General features: G+C 52.4%; 1 protein-coding gene across 1 annotated transcript in view; it reads left to right on the top strand.

Moving 5' to 3' along the window:
- The window catches only part of RPRD2 (regulation of nuclear pre-mRNA domain containing 2), an 81,451-nt gene extending 63,003 nt beyond the window's left edge, over nt 1–18,448 (top strand). The window contains 7 exon segments of the mRNA XM_048510846.1: nt 34–209; nt 2,632–2,917; nt 5,475–5,774; nt 7,998–8,201; nt 11,693–13,527; nt 13,530–14,421; nt 14,424–18,448. Coding sequence (XP_048366803.1) covers nt 34–209; nt 2,632–2,917; nt 5,475–5,774; nt 7,998–8,201; nt 11,693–13,527; nt 13,530–14,421; nt 14,424–14,503 — 3,773 coding nt within the window. The 3' untranslated portion in view covers nt 14,504–18,448.
- The last annotated feature ends 530 nt before the right edge of the window (nt 18,449–18,978 follow it).

Below are 18,978 nucleotides of genomic sequence, written 5' to 3'. Positions count from 1 at the left end.
TTTTGAGTGACACTGGTATCTTTTCCTTCTCAGACAAAACAGGGGGAAAGAAGTTTTCCAAAGAATTTGAGGAAGCGAGCGCAAAGCTGGAAGAATTTGTGAACAGCTTGGACAAGCAAGTGAAAAACTGCCCTTCCTTGACCGAAGTGCTGGAAAACGCAGGGATATTTTACGAAGCGCAGTACAAGGAAGTGAAGGTGGTTGCAAACGTAAGTGTGACGGGCGCTTTTGACGCTTGAGTGAAGTGCCCTGATGCAAAATGCCCTGATGCAAAGCAAGACAAAAGGAAACATGTCTTTACAGAGCAAGTGATTAAAAAATGGAATTCACTTGCCCTGGCCGGTGTCCATGCAGCCACATCCTGTATCAGTTGCTTGTGGCATGTAGAGGCGTACCGCCTATAGGGACATGGGGTCATGCCTTTTGGTCACGTGGGGGGCATCGGGCACCCCAGGCTCACGCCACCAGCCCCCCCCCCCCCCCCAAGCTTTGGAAAGCCAGAACTTTGGAAAGCCGGCTTTGGAAAGCACCTAGGCCTGGGGGGCTGGGCTAGGGGGCAGCCGTTCAGTGGTGGGATCCAAAAATTTTAGTAACAGGTTCCCACGGTGGTGGGATTCAAACAGTGGCGTAGCGCCAGTGGGGCTGGGCGGGGACGACAGGGGCGGGAGCGGGCATTCCGGGGGCGGGGCATTAATAATTTCTCTGTTACTGTAAAAAAACTCTTACTGTAAAAAAAGTTCCTAATTTCCAGCTGGTATCTTTCTGTCCATAATTTAAAGTCATTGTAGCAAGTCCTATCTTCTACTGCCAACAAAAACAACCACTTCTCCTCTAAGTGACTGCCTGTCAGATACTTAATACTTTCAAATACTTAATTTTGTTTCTAGAAATCAAAAGAAGGATACTTTCCTTAAACAGGGAACTTGACCATATTTCTAGCACATGTTTTTAAAACAGCCCGACAGGGAGAATTATCCCGTTTTCTACCTTCGCTAACCAACCACATAGGAAACAACAGGACTTTATGGTTTTTGGACCTAATGGAATTTCTAACGGAAAAGCGGACCCAATTAGTAACCCCCTCTCGGCACACACAAATAATTAGTAACCCACTCTCAGGAACTGGTGAGAACCTGCTGGATCCCACCTCTCCAGCCGTTCCCTCTGACCTGCACAGAACTTGGGGGCTGGTCTCCAACGGCAACCCTGATCTGTGGCAAATGACTTGAACTGGCCCAGATACCCGCTTCTGCCTCTAAACATCTCAACAAGATGGCCTGGTTCACTGAGAGCCAGCATGGCGTAGCAATTAAGTGACGTGGACTATGATCTGGAGAACCGGGTTCGATTCTCTGTTTCTCCACATGAGCGGCAGACTCTAATCTGGAGAACTGGGTTTCCCAGCTCATCCACACAAAGCCCGCTGGGTGACCTTGGGGTGCCTCAGCCTGTTGTGGAAAGAGGACAGGAATATGATTGTCAGGTGCTTTGAGAGCAGCAGTGGCTTAGGAGGTTAAGAGCTTGTGTATCTAATCTGGAGGAACTGGGTTTGATTCCCCGCTCTGCCGCCTGAGCTGTGGAGGCTTATCTGGGGAATTCAGATTAGCCTGGGCACTCCCACACACGCCAGCTGGGTGACCTTGGGCAAGTCACAGCTTCTTGGAGCTCTCTCAGCCCCACCCACCTCACAGGGTGTTTGTTGTGAGGGGGGGAAGGGCAAGGAGGTTGTCAGCCCCTTTGAGTCTCCTGCAGGAGAGAAAGGGGGGGATATAAATCAAAACTCTTCTTCTTCCTTAAAGCACAGGTGTCAAATTCGCGGCCCTCCAGATGTTCATGAACTACAATTCCCATCAGCCCTAGCCAATATAGCCAATTCTCATATTGGGAGAGACTGATGGGAATTGTAGTTCGTGAACATCTGGAGGGCCGTGAATTTGACACCCCTGCCTTAAAGGTAAAGGAAGGACCGTATAAAAACCTACTCTTCTTTTGTGTCAGAAGGTGCTTGTAAATCCATTAGGAGCGTCCACAGACACACGGCCTTTGTCATCCCGACGGAGTCCCGAAAGCGATGGATGAATTTCTCTCCAGACTTTCCATTAAAAAAAATTACTGTGACTTGCAGTAATTAAAGCAGCCACACCTTGAAAAACTTCAGTCCTGATAAACAGAATCAGAAGTAAAGCCCACCTGTTATCATGAGAATCAGGCAAAAGAGCCAGTCGGCACACACAGATCCAACTGCTTCAGCCTGTCGGAAGAGTTTTCTCTTTCTTTCTTTCTTTCTTTCTTTCTTTCTTTCTTTCTTTCTTTCTTTCTTTCTTTCTTTCTTTCTTTCTTTCTTTCTTTCTTTCTTTCTTTCTTTCTTTCTTTCTTTCTTTCTTTCTTTCTTTCTTTCTTTCCTTCTTTCCTTTGTTCTTTCCTTCGTTCGTTCGTTCGTTCGTTCTTTCTTTCTTTCTTTCTTTCTTTCTTTCTTTCTTTCTTTCTTTCTTTCTTTCTTTCTTTCTTTCTTTCTTTCTTTCTTTCTTTCTTTCTTTCTTTCTTTCTTTCTTTCTTTCTTTCTTTCTTGACACGTTCATAACGCTTCTTGCCTTCTGTGTTCTCTTCCACCACCCCCTTTCCCCCCACCAGGCTTACAAAACGTTTGCCAACAGAGTGAGCAATCTCAAGAAGAAGCTGGATCAGTTGAAGGCGACCCTCCCCGACCCGGAAGAGTCTCCGGTCCCGTCGCCGAGCATGGATGCTCCGTCCCCGACGGGTTCCGAGTCTCCCTTCCAAGGGATGGGGGACGAGGACCACTCCCCGTCGCCCCAGGCAGAGAAGAAAAAGTCGCCTTCCCCAGAGCCTGCGACAGACAACCGTGACGTTGAGGACATGGAGCTGTCCGATGTGGAGGAGGATTCCCCGAAGATTATTGGTACGTTCACCAGTGAGAGGCACTGATCCGGTCCGTCTTTTGGCTCAGCCTCCTGATTAGCTGGTTCAGTCACTCAGCGGAGTAGCCTGTCAGGCCCCGGATCTACTGGCCCAGGGATCTGCAACCTGTGGCTCTCCAGATGTTAGAACATAAGAACAAGCCAGCTGGATCAGACCAGAGTCCATCTAGTCCAGCACTCTGCTACTCGCAGTGGCCCACCAGGTGCCTTTGGGAGCTCACCTGCAGGATGTGAAAGCAATGGCCTTCTGCGGCTGTTGCTCCTGATCACCTGGTCTGTTGGCAAGAGCTGATGGGATTTGTAGTCCATGCTGTAGTCCATGGCAAGGGCTGATGGGATTTGTAGTCTGTGAACATCTGGAGAGCCACAGGTTGCAGACCCCTGTGGCCAATACACGACTCTAGATTTCAAATCAGAAGTCTTTATTGACAGACGTCGGCATGGCTCCGAGAAGCCAGTTACAAAGAACGGTCATTGGGTACAAACTTATATCCCTGAGTCGCCCGCCTCCCTCTTTCACACCTCACATCAAAGGCAGAGTCGAACAAGACAGGAGTGTATTGTCGAAGGCTTTCACGGCCGGAATCACTGGGGTGCTGTGTGGTTTCCGGGCTGTATGGCCATGTTCTAGCAGCATTCTCTCCTGACGTTTCGCCTGCATCTGTGGCTAGCATCTTCAGAGGCTCTGAAGATGCAGATGCAGCCACAGATGCAGCCACAGATGTAAGCGAAACGTCAGGAGAGAATGCTGCTAGAACATGGCCATACAGCCCGGAAACCACACAGCACCCCAAGACAGGAGTGCTCAAGCCATTACTTTCTCAAGGCTAGCGAGGAGAGATAAAGCGACGCGCTGGCACTTGGTTGCTTCTGGGTCACTGCATGTTGCAAATCAAAGAAAGGTGGGAAACAGAAAGCAAAACAGAGGTCAATTAACAGAACAGAACACAGGGCCCTCTTTGATGTCCGGAAGGCCCTTCCTGATATAGTCACACTTCTTCTAGGGGTGGGTGGGAGGCCTGCAGGAAGCACAGTTCCCTCATTAGAGCCTAGACTGCTATTCGTGTTACCTGGCTATTCATTACCTGCTATTTGTGTTACCTACCTGTCAAGGGTTGCTGGGATTCTGTGGAAAGATGGGGGACGGTTGCCATCCTTACATGGGCTGTTGTGAGGACGGTCAAACTTTTCAAGTGAATACACCGATGTGAATGTTCCTCTGTCCTCCAAGAACTCTGTCCTGGTCCCAGGGCTATTCGGTATTTTTATCAGTGACTTAGTGATGGAACCGAAGGCATGCCAATCAAATTTGCAGATGACACCAAATTAGGAGGGGTAGCTAATGCCCAGAGGACAGGGTGAGAATTCAACGTGACCTGGACAGATTTGAGTCTGGGCCAAAACTAACAAAAGGAACAGCCGAGATGGATGCAAGATAATGCACTTAGACAGAAGAAATGAAATGCACAGAGATCGGATGTGTGACATCTGGCTTGACACCAGTACACGTGAAAGGCGTAAGGCACAGGTTTCAAACTTGCGGCCCTCCAGATGTTATGGACTACAGTTCCCATCATCCCCTACCAGCATCATGCTTAACCTCCTGATTAGTCCATAACATCTGGAGGGCCGCGAGTTTGACACCTCTGGCGTAAGGGAATCTTAGTAGACCACAAGCTGAACATGAGTCAGCAGCATGATGCGGCAGCGTGATGCGGCAGCCAAGAAGGCCAATACAATTCTGGGCTGCATCAACAAGAATTTAGTGTCTAGATCAGGGGTAGGGAACCTTTAACACTCAAAGAGCCATTTGGACCCGTTTTCCACGGGAAAAGAAAACACTTGGAGCCGCAAATAATTTTTGACATTTAAAATAAAGATAACACTGTATATATTGGGGTTTTTTACCTTTTACTCTGCTCATTCTGAGAAGCGCATGGATGCGCCCGCCCTGCTGCCTGCAGGGCGGGCAAGGATAAGGCCAGCGGCTCGGCCTTGCCGGCCGCCAAGAAAGCACCCACCCCGTTCCAACAGGGCGGGCGAGAGGGAAAGCCCACAGCACGGCCCAGCCAGCCGCGGGCAGTTGGTGCGTCCGCCCTGCTGCCTGCAGGGTGGGCAAGGATGGGGCCGGCGGCTCAGCTTGTGGAGCCGCAGTGCAAGGGCAAAAGAGCCGCATGCGGCTCTCGAGCCGCAGGTTCCCTACCCCTGGTCTAGATTGAGGGACGTAATAGTCCATGAACATCTGGAGAGCAAGTCCCATGGAGAAAAACCTGCAACTTGCTTGTCTCCAAGGGAGCCCAGTATCTGGGAGTCCCAGGTTCGAATCAAATCTCCATTCCGCCGTGGAAGGTTACTGAGTGACCTTGGGCTAGTTGCACATTCTCAGCCAGGCCTACCTCAAAAGGTTATTGCGAGGATAAAAACGATGTACGGTAATTTGGATCTCCTTAGGAAGGAAGTAGCAACCCCCGTACGAGACAGTGGGAAAGAGCCCCCATTATATCAACTGAACAGTGTTCTTTCTGTCCCCTGAATTAGTGGAAGAGAGAAAGGAGAAGCCGGCTACTCCGGTGCCAACGACCTCCAAAGTGACTGACAGCGTTCCTAAAGCATCTCCGGCAGCCGTGGCACCAGCGGCAGGGGTGGTGGCGGTGGCAGCTGCCACGGCAAGCGCGGCAACTCTCGCTCCGGCGCCTGTCACCCCTCCGACGCCAAAGCCGGCCAACCCGGCTCCGCTCCCTCCGTCTCCGGCGCTTGCTCTGCCCAACCTCGCCAACGTGGACCTGGCGAAGATCAGCTCCATTCTGAGCAGCCTGACCTCCGTGATGAAGAATACAGGTGAGCGCAGGGCCTCCTCCGGCGTAGCTCCACCCGTTTCCATAAGCTGGCGGCGGGACTCCGTTCTGAGTGGCGCTGTTCTTGCACGCAGAAGAGCTGCTCTCGGGTTGGATCCTGCAGATCTGTTCTGTGAACTTTGCCCTTTTGGAACCTTGCAACCAAGAGCAGCGGCATTTTTCTCCAGTCCCGTGAATACTGTGCAGATCTGCCCATTATCCCCTTCACATAGTTTCAGCTGCTGTTTTACTATTTTTACATACCTAATTCAAGCCTTGCTGGAGGTGGAAGGGGGGGGATGGCACTTGGGGCAACACCTGCTCCGGGCACCCCCCCTCTCCCCGAGGAGCAGCCTGGCAGGGCCAGTCCGAGGGGACCCCCATGTAATCCAGTGGGGGGCGCCCGGGGTCATTTGAACCCCCCCCCCCATGTTCCTCTGGCAGATACGCCACTGGAAAGGGGAGTATGGTTCTACTGTCAGAAGGATATTGTCCCTGTTCTTTCAACCTTAACCTGGGCAATCATGAGGACTAGCACACATGAACACACTTGTGACTCTGCCTTGTACTAAATCTGGCCATTGGAATGGCAAGGTCAGTGTAACCTGCTCGGACAGGCAGTGGCTGTCCTGGGTCTATTGCTTCACCTGCTGGCTGGTCCTTTTGTAAATGAAGATGCTGGAGTTGACCCTGGGGTCGCAGAGGTTCTTCCACTCAGCCGTGGCTTCCCCCCAACTTGTAGTTTAGCAAAAGAGAACTCGAGTTCTTGGGGAATCCAGTTCCTTGCCTTGCCCCACTCCTGTGCGTTTTCTGCGCTTCAACACAATCACAGCAAACACCCGGCGTTTGAAACCTGCTCCTTTCTGTTTGCCCCTGAAAATACACTCAGGTGACGGTAAGCTGCGTGACGCATTAGCTTAGAAAGGGCGATTCCGCACACGAGTAAAGTAAGTTCGACCCAGTTCCCTGAGAAGGGTACTGACCTAGGTCGAAGCCATTGTTGTTCCCCACTGCAACCAGCTTGATCCCAGCTCGGAGGGTGGGATCATCCTGTGCCTCTTTGCCGCTCCGTTCCGATTGGCTGCTGTTCTACGGCCATGTTCCGTCTATCCCCACACACGTTATTAAAAAAACTGCCACAGGAATGGAGGGACGAAGGTGGCGTTTTTTGATTGGCCAGCTGTACGCATGCCCGAAATACTCAGCTGTGATTGGCTGAATGGGGGACTCCTGGCACCAGAGATTCCGCACTTTACTGGAATCGAGCTGAGTTCGAGCGTGGTTCCCTGAAAAAGTAGTAGTTCCCAAGCTGGAGTTGGAAATTTGACCCGCTATTAACGGGCTAGTGAAGCTGTGGTACAAAACCACCGCCGATCCCAGTGGTTGTGCTGCGAGCACTTAGGTCGAACGCGATGGCTACGAATCTCTTAAATCGATAACCCAAGTGCGGAATCAACCAAAGAGCGAGGAAGCGCCGCTGGTGGTCTTGCGAGAATGTGGCCTCCGCATCTGTAGATCTTTCTCCGGGCCCACGTGTCAGGAATGTCTTCCTCTGTGTGCCAGGCACTTAGCAAATTGGAAAGTGTTGTCGTCGTCGTCGTTTTAAGGAAATTAGGTGTCTTGTCCTCATGACTGCAGAAAATCAGTTTGGAAAACATCTAGCCCAGGGGTCTGCAACCTGCGGCTCTCCAGATGTTCATGGACTACAAATATGGTCCATGAACATCTGGAGAGCCGCAGGTTGCAGACCCCTGATCTAGTCAGTGTCTGTAAGAAGCCTGTTGAGGAGGAATGCATCAGTGTACCCTGGCCCTGATCCTCAGTCTCTTTGGGTCTCCCCAGAAACATGTGGTTTGGTAAACTCCATGGATGTGTGCTCCTCCTTTCCACCTTCCAGCATAGTGTAGTGGTTAAGAGCAGGTCCACTCTAATCTGGAGAACCGGGTTTGATTCCCTGCTCTGCCACTTCTGTGGAGGCTTATCTGGTGAACCAGATTAGCTTGTGCACTCCCAACCCATGCCAGCTGGGTGACTTTGGGCTACTCATAGTTCTTTGGAGCTCTCTCAGCCCCACCCACCTCACAGGGTGTTTGTTTGGGGGGTGGGGTGGGAAAGGTGATTGTAAACCCCCTTTGAGTCTCCTACAGGAGCGAAAGGGAGGATATAAATCCAAACTCTTCTTCTTCCCATACAGATGTTTTGAGTGACAAAATGTTCCTTTCCCCAGGAGTCAGTCCTGCCTCAAGACCTTCTCCGGGAACCCCGACGAGTCCGACAGCGCTTGTGGGGGGCTTGAAAGCGTCGCTCGGGGGCACCCAGCCGGCCCCTGCTAACCCACTGGCAAATATCTTCTCCAAAGTGGAAATAACCCCCGAGAGCATTCTGTCGGTGCTCTCCAAGACCCAGACCCAGGCAACACCCACTCTGCAAGGTAAATACGCTGCGTGGCTGGGGTTTGAGGGCTGTAGCTTGAGGTCCGCATCGGCCAGGAGTTCTCCCAGTAGAATCTGCCTGTCTTGATTTGTAAACAAAAAGACTTCTGAAGGAGTCTGAACCTGGAAGCAAACCAGGACTTTGAGGTTTACCTGTCTGCTGTTTCCTGTTTTGTAAGTATCAACCATTTCCAAAGAGACTGCTGCCCCCCGCCGCCCCCAGCAAACCTTTCTGGATGTTCCATGTAGACAAGGCATGGTACAATAGAATCAAAGACGATAAGAAAAAAAAGAAAACCTCTAATAATTTTTAAAGGAACATGTCACGACACAGCAATATAGCACCTTGGGTGTCCCAAGAGGTGTTTTCCCCGTTGTTAAGATATATTGACTGTTGTCGTTTTGATTTACTGGAGTGGTTGTTTTTTTTAAATGTTCACATTGGCTGTTGATTCATCGACAGAAGGTGCCGCAGCAGCTGTCCAGAGCCAGCTCCCTAACAAGCCAGGAGGGCCGTTAAGTAAAGGCAGAAGAAGCATACATAAGAACATAAGAACTAGCCAGCTGGATCAGACCAGAGTCCATCTAGCCCAGCTCTCTGCTACTCGCAGTGGCCCACCAGGTGCCTTTGGGAGCTCCCATGCAGGAGGTGAAAGCAAGGGCCTTCTGCTGCTGCTGCTGCTCCCGAGCACCTGGTCTGCTAAGGCATTTAAGAACATAAGAACGAGCCTGCTGGATCAGACCAGAGTCCATCTAGTCCAGCACTCTGCTACTTGCAGTGGCCCACCAGGTGCCTTTGGGAGCTCACATGCAGGAGGTGAAAGCAAGGGCCTGCTGCTGCTGCTGCTACTCCCGAGCACCTGGTCTGCTAAGGCATTTAAGAACATAAGAACGAGCCTGCTGGATCAGACCAGAGTCCATCTAGTCCAGCTCTCTGCTACTCGCAGTGGCCCACCAGGTGCCTTTGGGAGCTCACAGGCAGGAGGTGAAAGCAAGGGCCTTAAGAACACAAGAAAGAGCCTGCTGGATCAGACCAGAGTCCATCTAGTCCAGCACTCTGCTACTTGCAGTGGCCCACCAGGTGCCTTTGGGAGCTCACATGCAGGAGGTGAAAGCAAGGGCCTGCTGCTGCTGCTGCTACTCCCGAGCACCTGGTCTGCTAAGGCATTTAAGAACATAAGAACGAGCCTGCTGGATCAGACCAGAGTCCATCTAGTCCAGCTCTCTGCTACTCGCAGTGGCCCACCAGGTGCCTTTGGGAGCTCACCTGCAGGAGGTGAAAGCAAGGGCCTTCTGCTGCTGCTGCTGCTCCCGAGCACCTGGTCTGCTAAGGCATTTAAGAACATAAGAACGAGCCTGCTGGATCAGACCAGAGTCCATCTAGTCCAGCACTCTGCTACTTGCAGTGGCCCACCAGGTGCCTTTGGGAGCTCACAGGCAGGAGGTGAAAGCAAGGGCCTTAAGAACACAAGAAAGAGCCTGCTGGATCAGACCAGAGTCCATCTAGTCCAGCTCTCTGCTACTCGCAGTGGCCCGCCAGGTGCCTTTGGGAGCTCACCTGCAGGAGGTGAAAGCAAGGGCCTTCTGCTGCTGCTGCTGCTCCCGAGCACCTGGTCTGTTAAGGCATTTGCAATCTCAGATCAAAGTGGATCAAGATTGGTAGCCATGAATCGGCTTCTCCTCCATAAATCTGTCCATGCCCCTTTTAAAGCTATCCAGGTGAGTGGCCGTCACCACCTCCTGTGGCAGCATATTCCAAACACCCATCACACGTTGCGTGAAGAAGTGTTTCCTTTTATTAGTCCCAATTCTTCCCCCCCAGCATTTTCAATGGATGCCCCCTGGTTCTAGTATTGTGAGAAAGAGAGAAAAATGTCTCTCTGTCAACATTTTCTACCCCAGGCATAATTTTATAGACTTCAATCCTATCCCCCCTCAGACGTCTCCTCTCCAAACTAAAGAGTCCCAAACGCTGCAGCCTCTCCTCATAAGGAAGGTGCTCCAGTCCCTCAATCATCCTCATTGCCCTTCTCTGCACTTTTTCTATCTCTTCAATATCCTTTTTGAGATGTGGAATCATACAGAATCATACAGAATCATAGAGTTGGAAGAGACCCCCAAGGGTCATCCAGTCCAACCCCCTGCCATCCAGGAACACCCAATCAAAGCACTCGTGACAGATGGGGGGCACCCAGCCTCTGTAAAAACCTCCAAAGAAGGAGACTCCACCACACTCTGAGGTAGTGCTTTTCACTGTCGAGGGAGTAAGCCTTGCTCCAACTCTATTGGAGGAAATGAGGGATATTTCTCCCCACCCTAAGAGATGAGCACCCAACAACTTAAGGCCTATCAAGTCAAGCGGTCTGTTCATCCGGTGGCCAACCAGGTGCCTCTAGGAAGGCCACCAGCAAGATCACTGCAGCAGCGTTTTCCTGCTTGTGCAACACAGCACCTCATATAACAGGCCTGCTCTTCTAATACTGATCTCGATCCTCCTTGATCTGAGATTGCAAATGCCTGAGCAGACCAGGTGCTCGGGAGCAGCAGCAGCAGAAGAAGGCCCTTGCTTTCACCTCCTGCACGTGAGCTCCCAAAGGCACCTGGTGGGCCACTGCGAGTAGCAGAGAGCTGGACTAGATGGACTCTGGTCTGATCCAGCAGGCTAGTTCTTATGTTCTTATGACTGAATAGGTCTGTATTAGGACTGGTATCTATGGATAGTCCTCTCCTCCATAAACACCTCCACTCCACCTTCCAAGTTAGCCACCGTGATCACTTCCCAGGTCAGGGAGTCCCACAGTTTAATGCAGCCTCTGGCCCTTAAATATGTGCTTCAGCAGTCTCAGAACAACCATGAAATAAGTGTGTGGCGGGAGATTCCCGAAGCTCATCCCTACTTGGGAACAGTGGCAGAGGGCCAAGGGGGAGGGGGGTGCATCATGCACGGGGCGCACGCCTGGGGGGCTGCAAAATCGCCCCCTGGCCCTTTCCCCGTGCGCCCCCCCCCCACCCGCAGCACGCACACACACCACTCCCCTTACTTACCTACGTTCCTTTTCTTTTTGTAGTACTTTTTGAGACTGAAAAAAGCGGCCTAGTTACAGTTCAGGGGAAAAACTGCCTGAGGAACTACAGTTCCCAGGAGACCTTGGGGCCCACAAGGTCTCCTGGGAAGTATAGTTCGTCAGAATAGGCCGCGTTTTTCAGCCTCAAAAAGTACTACAAAAAGAAAAGGAACGTAGGTAAGCAAATTAATGGAGAAGGGAGGTTGAAGGTGGAGTTGATAGCGACCATGTGCCAGCTGGGGTGCCATGGAGGGAGAAGGGGCTGGAAAAAAAACACTCTGCACACCGGGTGCAGTTTGGCCCAGCTACGCCTCTGCTTGGGAATAGTTTCTTTGCCTTTTATTCTGTAGCTAATATCGAGTTGGTGGCAAGGCAGGAGACCGGGGTTTTAACCCAATGAAATGTGTTTCTGTTCCCTCCCCCAGGCCTGTCTTCATTCCTCCAGAGTGTTGCCGGGGGCAACACCACCCAGCCGAGCGAGATGGCTTCTCAGAGCACCACGACATCTCCCGCCGCCCCAGCCACCTCTTGCATGAAAGGGAGACACGTTTCTTCCAACGCTCAGCCTTTCATGTCGCAGGGCTTTGCCTATTCGCCCAACTCCTCTTCTTCTGAGGTTTCTTCCACATCTGTGAACAAGGCCCCCCTTGGGCACAGCACCGGGCTTCCCAGTTCCAGCTTCAAACCCCCTGCCAGCACCTTGGGCTTCGCCAGCTCCCAGGCCAGCAGCCCTTCCCTCCAGCCCGCAGAGAACCCACTGAGCCAGTCTTCCGAAAATTCGGAGGCGAAAGCGGAGTCCGAGCCCACCTCTCCCAGCCTGGAAATGAAGATCCACAATTTCCTCAAGGGCAACCCGGGCTTCAGCGGCCTGAACCTGAACATCCCCATTTTGAGCAGCTTGGGATCCGCCGTGCCACCGGAGAGCCACTCTTCCTCCTCGGATTTCAACCGGGGGCCCACGAGCACCTCGATGGACAGCATCGACGGGACTCCCGTCCGCGACGAGCGGAGCGGGACGCCCACCCAGGATGAGATGATGGACAAGCCCTCGTCCAGCAACGTCGACACACTGTCCCTTCTGTCCAAGATTATAAGTCCCGGCTCTTCTACGCCCAGTAGCACAAGGTCACCTCTTCAGGGCAGAGAGGACAGCTACTCCCAGGAGCTGTCGAACTCCGTGTACAGGTCTTTTGGGATGAGTAGGGATTCTCCAGGCAGCACGTACAAGCAGTCCTCGGACAGTGTGGAATTACCTTCCTCCTTGATGGATTCCCCGCAGGAGAAGTTCTACCCAGACACGTCCTTCCAGGAGGACGAAGACTACCGGGATTTCGATTATTCCGGCCCTCCACCCTCTGCCTTGGTCAACTTAGAGAAGCAGCCGGCCAAATCTATCCTGAAATCTGGCAAACACGCCGATTCCGCAGAGTACCAACCCGTCCTGTCCGGGTACGGGCAAAGAGCCTCTGGATTCGGCATGAAGCCTTTTCCTCAGCCTCTGAGGTCTCTTCACGACCAGGGTGAAAGCTGTGATCCGCTGTCCTCTCCTGGAATGTACGGGAGTTACAATTTGCGGGGCAGCGACTCCGGTTCGGACGCGTCCCCCACGCCCAGCAAGAACGACGTCTTTTTCAGCCCGGACTCCAATCACAACAGCTTGTCCAAATCGATGCCACACTCCGGCCTGTCGCAGAAACAGTATCCGGATTCTCCACATTTGGGTCAGCAAAGGTCATCCCTCTTCTCTCCGCAGAACGCGCTCTTGAGCCCGGCTAGCAGACCCCCGACATCCAGTGCGGATAAAGCCGCCGCCGTGCCTTCCATCTCTGCCACTTCGACCATCGAGTTCAAGAACATGCTTAAAAACGCGTCCCGGAAGCCCTCGGAGGAGAACAAGCTTTTCGGCCAGGGCTCGAAGGGGGGATCTGGGGATGGCTCCGGTCTCGGCCAGGCGGCCATTTCTGCAGGAGAGCAGCAGCAGCAGCAGCAAGAGGAACACTACCGGATCGAGACCAGGGTCTCGTCCTCGTGTTTAGATTTGCCTGACAGCACAGAAGAGAAAGGCGCCCCCATCGAAACCTTAGGCTACCACAACGCATCGAGCAGGGGGATCTCCGGGGAGCCCATTCAGACGGTAGAGTCCATCCGAGCTCTGGGAAAAGCAGGCAGAGGACACGGGCGCGAAAGCCCGGCAGGAGCGAGGAGTGGTTTTGAAGCTGAGCAACACGCGAAGGAAAACTCCTTCGACAAAGGGACGTCCCAGGCGCCACAGAGATGCCCGCCGTAGGAATTACCCGGCCCGTGAAGAGGGGGTCTGGCTTCCAGGCCCAGTACAAAGACCGGGGGGCGCCGTTTCCAGAGAACATCAACAGCTTCAGAACCAACAACTTCAGCGCGTCCTTTGATCGCCACGTGCCGCCACCGCTCGGGCCACCTCCCATAGATCACGGGACTTCCTTCCCGAGGGACCAGCTGGGGCCGCCTCCTGCCGGGCCTCAGTCTCTGCCGCCGAAGGATCTCAGCAGCCTCTTCCCCAGGGATCACTCGGTCCCTCCTCCACGCATGCCATCAGTGGATCGCGCTAGCCCTTTCTCGAAAGATACGCCATCCCCGCTCGCTTTGCCTTGTGGCGTTCCCCCGCCCCCACGCCCTTCCTTAGAATGCGGGGGAGTCCCGTTTCCTAACCAGCCGCCCCCTCCTCTCCCCGGGGAGCGCCCCAGCGTCCCCTTCTCCACCCCCCCGCCCCCTCCTGGGGACCTCGGCCTCCCGTTTCCTGCTCCCCCCCTCGCCGCGGAACACGGGGTCCCGTTTGCCAAGGATCTGAGCGCTGTCCACCAAGGAACAATGAAAGAGCATTTTAACATGCAGTCCGGGGCGCTCCGGGACCAAGCGGCCCAGCCTCAGCGCGACCACGGTGGCCCGCCCCTTGGTCGAGCGCGAGAGAACATAGGCCTGTCTGCTCTCGCAAGAGATCCTCTGGGTCCAGCCCTTCATGTCGGATCCTCTGTCCTGTCTCACAGAGACACCACAAACCGAGGCGGGCTGGGCCTTAGGAACCCGCGGCCAGACTTTAGACCCAGGGAGTCGTTCTTAAATAGAGACCCCTTTAACAGCTTAAAAAGGCCTCGGCCTCCGTTTGCCAGGGGCCCTCCATTCTTTGCACCAAAACGCCCCTTCTTCCCTCCCAGGTACTGAATGAAGGTATTCCGGAACTTTCTAGAGAGCAGTGGAAGTAGCCCTTTTCCCTTTCATTTCATATTTCCCCCCTCCCTTCCCCCCAAAGGGCCCCACAACTTTTTTGGTTCTGAATTAAGGTATGTTCTGTGCTACAACATATATCTACCTATATATAAATATATATATAGTTCTGTTGGTTTCTTGCGGGGGGTGGGGGGGGTGGGGAGGGCTAGTTGTTGCTCTAAAATCTAGGGGGTGCTGCAAAATAATTTAAGAACTAATCTTACAATTGTTGTTGACATAATAAAAGAAACCTGTTGGTAGCTACGAATAATTAATCAACCATGGGAGTTTTTTAGCCAGTCCAATCCCACATCGGAGTTTCCCCAGGAGAGAGGCAGGGACCGTGGAGGAATCTCGCGCGGACAGGTGAAGGAAGATCCCAGGTCTAAGGTAGGGGTGACCGACCTATGGCGCTCCAGATGTTCATAGACTACAATTCCCATCAGCCTGGCAGGGCCTGATGGGAACTGTAGTCCATGAACATCTGGAGCTCCACAGGTTGACTATCCCTGATCTAAGGATTCAGAGCCTCCCGTTTTCCTGGCAACAGCCCCCCTTTTCCAAGTCTGCCTTGTTCCCGGGCGCTTGTCCCTTCCTTTCGTTGGCGTGTGCTTATTTTCCTCCTTGGTCTTCTCTGGGGCCTGTTGGAGTCTTCTGACGTCGGCTCCAACTGTAGAAGAAAAAGCGGGAAGGGTGCCCACTTTTGCACGCTAATTCTGACCTCTTTATGCAACCCTGTCGTTTCTTAAAGTTCTCCCGCATCGTTTGGCTAGAGAGTAACTTGGCTTTGACGCTAGCCTGTCACCTGCTGGCACTCTGCAGGTAGACCGGCTGTCCGGTCAGCCGCTCGCAGGTGGAACGTCGGAGAGCGGGGGAGTCTGTTTTTCACCCTTTTTGGCTGCCGCTGCTGGGCTTGTAGCTGGCTGAGGCTTGAAAGGGGCAGGGCAGGGCGGTGCGGCGTGTTTCTTCATTCCTCTCTTTCCCTCGTTGCTCCTTGATTCTAGCCAATGGGTTTCTTTTCTGTCCTCTTGCAGAGGCGGGCTGGCAGGCCTGGATTTGGCCCCTGACCTGCCAGTCATAATTCTAAACGAGAGTCCCCGACTAAGCTTGTTCTGGTAGAGGTCTGTTCCCTGCGATTCTGCCCGCTTTCTAAAAAGGAAGTTTGCGAGAAGCACCCTTCGGTCTCGCCTGGCCAAACGTGCCTTTAGGTCAGGGTTGTGGGCTAGCACACCTGTCTTGGCTTGGTCCTTTTGCATCTTCCACAAGACCCAAATGGCGGAGCCGAGCGGCATCTCTTCACCAGACCGCTCTGGCGCCAGCATGCGCACTCTGCTGCTTTTCTTTGTATTGCAACCTAAGCTGCTGGCAGGTTAAGAATGGCACCAAACATATTTCTCCCACCCCTCCACCCCATCCCATTCCCTTCTCTGTTCAGCACCATAGACTACTTCTGTTAGAAAATTAAGGTTTGGTTAATTAGTTAATTTTTAAAAATCTCGAAGGCAACGGGGAAGTTGCATCCTGTCCTGCCATTTATTTGTTTGGAAGAGTAATACCCCTTAGATGGTGTATACGCATTCACGTTCCTTTTTTGGTGGTACAGAGGATGTACCATTTATAGGCTGAGCGAATCTCAAAAGTTCTTGGTTGACAAGTGTGCCTAATTAACCTTTCCCCACATTTCCAGAAGATGCAATATTAGATCACCGAGGCTAAAAAAAAAATCCCATTCAAATGTAGGAGAGCATCTTGACGCTACATCCCGTCCATTGGGCATCCCGTGCCCCGTAGCTTACAGTTCCATCCTGGGTCGAAGTGAGCGACAAACCGAACCCAAAGTTGTACTTGGGTGGAGACAAGGAAATAAAGCTCGGGGGGTGATGGGAAATTTGCACCGCAGTGCAAGGAAGACAGTTTGCTGACTTAAAGATTCACCACAAGTGGGCCTTGTTCTGAGCTCTCCCCAGGTTGCCGGGGAATTGCTGCTCTGGGGAGGTTTAAGAGCACAGCAGCCTTGCCTAAATTTAAAAAATGGGGTGCGGGGGGGCGGCGTCCAAGGGAGCAGCAGAAACAGTCCGAGCTCGGGCTGCTTCGTCCAAATCGTGACACACACACACCCTTTGCTCAAGAGCAAACACACTTGTTCCCTTGGTGCCGGGTTCACCAGCTGGGGGAAGGGGGGGGGCTAGTTTGTGGTTGCCCTGTATTTTTTTTCTAAAGTACATGACTTTTCCTAAACTACACGACTTAACAGTTCATCTCACAAATTGGAGGGGGCTGGGTTGGAAGGAAAAAGTTTAGACCACAGTGTTTGGGTCACCGAGGGCGTGATCTGGCTACTCGACCAGGGGAGTTCCTAGTTGCCGTGCCGGGGTGGGGGGTGGGGTCTTCAGAGCTTTGGCACAAGACAGCCAAGCAGCCGATTGTGCCCCAAGTAAGCATTACCTTAATAAAAATAAAAATACGACCTGTTTCTAAGACAGTTTTCAGAACGCAAAAGTTTTTGGGTTCTCTACCCCCCACCCCTCCCCAATAGAATGCGAATTTTTTTTAAATTCCTTCTTTCTCTTGGTGGGCAGTTTCAGTCACTTGAGGGGGGAAAGCAATTGTTGAAATTGCCCAAGAGCGGCTTCTCTGAGGGTTTCCCCCTTTGGGCATCTCGCAGGAAAAACAGACTGACTAGAAACTTCCTTGTTTAAAAAAAGGCAGCATATTTTAACGGCGAAGCTCCCTGACTCTTTTTTAACTCCGGATTTTGTGCTTTTACTTTAACAGTCCTGACAAGAGCTGCTGGCGATGTTGTACATAATGTGTAAAAAGGTTGCTAGACAGGAGTCTTTCTTTTCTGTCTTGGGTTTTTGCCTTCCCTTGGCTCTGCTGTTACTTTTTTTGTACTTCACCTGACGAGGGAAAAAAATAAAACACATATTTTTTAAGGAAAGCGCTAGTCTGTCTCATGAAAGGACAGAATTTCCCCAGAGGGACGGAAGCTGCAGTTTGCTTCTCGGCTTCTCTGAGAACGCCCAGGTGTGGTCAGAAGGGATCCCGCTTCAAACGGAAGGTGGGCGGCTTTGCCAGGCAGATCAGAGTTTACCTTCCATAGCAGCTCCCACTAACGGTGCATCTTGGCCATTATAGGGAGAAGGTTAAGTTGGTTGCAGGGGGGAACGTTTGGGGGGGTGCTTGCCACTCTGGGTTCCGCTGGCACAGATTCTGGGCCTGCCGAATGGCCCGGCGCTGACCTAGCTTCCCCCTTGACATGAGCGGTTGTGTTAAGAAGGCAACGGTTCCAAAGCCGGGGGGGGCAGCGGTGGCAGTGGGGAGGGCTGTTTTGAAAAGCTGTAAATAATTGGTGTGCTTTTTTTTGTGCCTGTTCAAAATACTCCCAGTTGGGTCTTTGTTGGCTTGATGGTCTTGAGTGTTTTCACAGGGGAAGGAGGGATTGGGAGACGTTATAAAGGTGGCGGCTCGGCAAAAGCTGCCGGCGGTCTCTGGACTGTAACAGTATGTTTAATAAAACAACTAATTGGAGTATTTGCATATCCTTCTTGTAAATACGCCCTCTCTTAAGTGTGCGGCAGGTCTAAGGTCACAGCCGGAGCGCAGGGCCTGGTGCTCCTCCCGCGCTTCGCAATATAAAAGCATCGCTTGGGCAGTTCTGCAGAAGGGAAGGACGCCAAGGGGCTTATCCCAGAGGGAGCCGGCGGATGCGAGAATTGAGATGCCCGCTGCGGAGACGCACCCCTGCCCTGCAACGTGACTGTTCCTCTTAACGTTGCACAATCTGTACGTGGGGTCCGGGAGCAGTGCCCGGTCCGGGAGCAGCGCCCAAGATGCAAGCGAAGCGACGGGTTTTTGGGGCGATCCTCCCAGCCCGCCCTCCTCTCTTTCCCCCACCTTATTTTTTTGTATTGTATGCTAATAAAGTGTTCTTGACTTGGTGTGGCCTCCTTTTATAGGAGAGACGGAAGCTCTCGGCCAGTTTGCTTTAACTCTGATTTCTTTTTCTTTTCTTTCTTTTTGTCACATAGTTTCACAGGAGAGAGAACCTTTCGCAGTGCCTCGGACGAGTGGATTGTACGCATGCCTTTATGCGCAGTGTGTGATAGCTGAATACTTTTGTGGTTTTTTTTCTATTTAAATAGAACCATGCACATTTCCCTTTTTTGAGAAAAATGCCATGTTTGAGAATTCCAAACGAAGTTGAAATGTTTTGTGTGTTGTCGAAGACTTTCACGGCCGCAGCCCACTGGCTGGGGTGGGTTTCGGGGCTTTGTGGCCGTGGTCTGCTGTGACGTGTCTAGCCACTGACGCGGGTGATGCGTCAGGTGCTAAAACCACCAGTCCTCAGCCACGCAGCCTAGAAAACCCGCCACCGCCTGTTGAAACGTTTTGTCAGTGGTTGTCCGTGGGTCACACCTTGTGGGCATGTTCCGCCGCCGCTGTTAGCAGACGATTTCCCTGGGAAAGG

The sequence above is a fragment of the Sphaerodactylus townsendi genome, linkage group LG01 (assembly GCF_021028975.2).
Source record: "Sphaerodactylus townsendi isolate TG3544 linkage group LG01, MPM_Stown_v2.3, whole genome shotgun sequence".
In the NCBI taxonomy this organism is placed as follows: Eukaryota; Metazoa; Chordata; class Lepidosauria; order Squamata; family Sphaerodactylidae; genus Sphaerodactylus; species Sphaerodactylus townsendi.
This window is presented reverse-complemented; position numbering and strand designations above follow the sequence as displayed.